The following is a 2,942-nucleotide window of genomic DNA, read 5'->3' as shown; positions in this document are numbered from 1 at the left end:
AGAGACTCTGCCTCACAGAGTCCCAGCAACCGCTGCAAACCTCGGAGAGAAAGCTGCCCTCGAGTTCCGACCGAGGCCAGACAGTCCTGCTTCTCCCGTTTGAGTCTGCGTCCCTAGCGACTCGCCCGGATCTGGGGCTCAGAGTCTGATGCTCCCTCCCGATTGTAAACAATCGCGCCCTCCGCGCCGCGCCGCCAGCCCCGCTCCGCGCGCACTCTACACCTGAGAATTTCACTTCAGCACTGCGCCTACTCTGAGTCTGGATATGATATTCTCTTTACTCCTAGGTGTAGAATTTCCACTCAGCCAGCCCTCCTGTGGTTCTGGATGTTGTCCGTTCCTTTTTTCAGGCTTAATTTGAATTGGTTGTTTAAGGCAGCAATCTCCGGCGTTAACCTATGCCGCCATCTTCGGTTCTCCTCTCCGACTCTTTCTTAAATTGACCGTACATTGCTTTGTATGTACAACCTTGTGCAATCAGGTATATGTTATTGTGTACAGTAATGTCGGCATATGAAATAAAGAGGAGCCTGTTATGATAAAGTATGTGTAAGCACCAGAAGCCCACCCAGTTTGGTGACGTGCTTCTGTGGTGAAGGGCATGCTTGCACGGAGACAGCCCTCTGCCAGCCCTCTCCTCCTTCAGTTGTTACGTTCTGTTCTCTCAGCTTGTGGCCAAACATAGAGTAGAAACAGATAAGTGTGTGTTTGATGTAGTTCTATATTATTCATATTTCCCTGTGTCACTAATTCAGAAATATGAATTTTAATTACTATATGTTATCCCATTTTATACGTAAAATGCCAACTTTTAATTACCAAGACTTTCATGTAGTGTGTTCATCGTTCCTCAATATTACACGTATTTAACTCTGGCTGGTGTGACTCAGTTGGTTGGAGCATCACCCCATACACCAAAAGTGGCGAGTTCAATTCCTGGTCTGGGTGCATATGGGAGGCAACCAATCAATGTTTTTCGGTCAGTGTTTATGTCCCCCTGTATCTCTCCCTTCCTCTCTCTCTAAAAATCAATTTTTAAAAAAATTTCACTTTTTTATATGAATCACATCTGTTACTATTTCCTGATATTGCTGGCTTAACAGAAATGCTTGTTTTCAAAGCTTGCTGCACTTTCTCGTGCTGGCTTCCAGAAGGATTGACCCAGTTTGTACGTTAACCTGTGGTTCATATGAATGTCTGTTTCACATAACTGCATTTCATATTTTTAAAAATATCCTTGCCAGCCCTAGCTGGTTTTCTCAGTGGTTAGAGCGTCAGTCCACGGACTGAAGGGTCGCAGGTTCAATTCCAGTCAAGGTCATGTACCTCTGTTGTAGGCTCATTCCCCAGCCCCAATCGGGGTGCGCGCGGGACGCAACCAGTCGATGTGTCTCTCTCATAGATGCTTCTGTCTCTGCCCCACCCTTCCACTCTCTAAAAATCAATGGAAAAATATCCTTGGTTGAGGATTAACAAGTAGATATATATGTATACATATATGGCCTTGCCATCTGAGCATCACAAATTGGTGTTTGTTTGTGGGTTTTTGTTTTGTTTTTTTCACGAATCGGCATTTCACGATGTGTTCCTTGGTTATTCATGGCCGGGTTTGGTGGGAAGGTGCGAGCTGACCATGTGTTCACAGGACCTGGAGGAGCAGTTGGACGAGGAAGAAGGGGCCCGGCAGAAGCTGCAGCTGGAGAAGGTGACGGCCGAGGCGAAAATCAAGAAGATGGAGGAGGAGATTCTGCTTCTTGAGGACCAAAACTCCAAATTTATCAAAGTGCGGATGTTTCCCTCCCAAGCTGCTATAGAATACGGGAATATTTCTGTGGTCATGAAAGGGGCTTTAACCAAAAAATTCTACGAAGATTTCAGATTCGTTCATCTTCTCCCTCAGCCTCTACCTGTATAGGTTTCTAAAGACACAGTCACAATGTAATGCTTTAAATCCACTCAGCATCCTTATAATCCTTTAGACGTTTCACTTGTGCCCTTGGTGCAAGTCGATCATTCATCGATGGCTTGTCCCGTGGGGCCCAGCATTCACTTGTCAGCTCTGGTTGTAGGAATCTGCAGGCCGGCGGCTGGCCACCCCTGAGGGGTCAGCACCAGGATGATGAGCCTTCCGCCCCTTTGGAGGACGTTACCTGTTGGGCGGCAGGGCCGGGTGTGTTCTAAGTTGTACAAACCCGAGTGGTTACTTTGAAAGCCTTTTCTGAGGCGGCTTTTTCTGTTCAGGAAAAGAAACTCATGGAGGATCGCATTGGTGAGTGCTCCTCGCAGCTGGCTGAAGAGGAAGAAAAGGCAAAAAACTTGGCCAAAATCAGGAATAAGCAAGAAGTGATGATCTCGGATTTAGAAGGTCAGTGTTTGGGCTAGAAAAATGTAGGACCGGGACATAGGAATGTTTAGATTTTACTTTAATCAGAACATGATAACAGAGGATGCATGGTGGCTACTAATAATGAGCCTTCGGTTTGTGTTTATTAAAACAGATCTAGTCACCACAATTTGTGATAGAATAGCAATAAATTATTCTTTTTAATTCACTTTTTAATATTAGGTCCCGTGGTGAAACACGGTGCCCTTTTTGGCCATACTTGGGATCGAAGTCATGTTTGAGCTGTTGAGGCCCTTGGGCTTTGTGGGTCTGATCCAGAAAGTGCGCCTGGGCTCCGCTTCACAGCGGGACCGCTTCCTGCAGGGACAGAGCGGCCGGGGGTGACAGTGCCCACGCCAGTGGCAAAGACAGTCAGGAATCCTGGGGGGCTTTGCAAAATCAGTCCTGGCTTTCTTCAGAGAGAGAGAGAGAGAGAAGGGTGGATGTTGGGAAGAGCATAGGAAACCTTCCCTTCAGCAAGCAGCTGCGGGCGGTCTCCCCACGAGGAGAAGAGCCGACGCTTAACGCCCAGCATCGTGAGGGCTGTGGCCTACAGGGC

The 2,942-nt window shown here is 47.3% G+C and overlaps 1 protein-coding gene across 1 annotated transcript in view; it reads left to right on the top strand.

Moving 5' to 3' along the window:
• MYH10 (myosin, heavy chain 10, non-muscle) overlaps positions 1-2,942 on the top strand; it is a 141,703-nt gene that overhangs the window by 109,861 nt on the left and 28,900 nt on the right. Inside the window, 2 exon segments of the mRNA XM_015562590.1 lie at positions 1,646-1,783; positions 2,242-2,365. Coding sequence (XP_015418076.1) covers positions 1,646-1,783; positions 2,242-2,365 — 262 coding nt within the window.

This window comes from Myotis davidii, unplaced genomic scaffold (assembly GCF_000327345.1).
Source record: "Myotis davidii unplaced genomic scaffold, ASM32734v1 scaffold37, whole genome shotgun sequence".
NCBI lineage: Eukaryota > Metazoa > Chordata > Mammalia > Chiroptera > Vespertilionidae > Myotis > Myotis davidii.
This window is presented reverse-complemented; position numbering and strand designations above follow the sequence as displayed.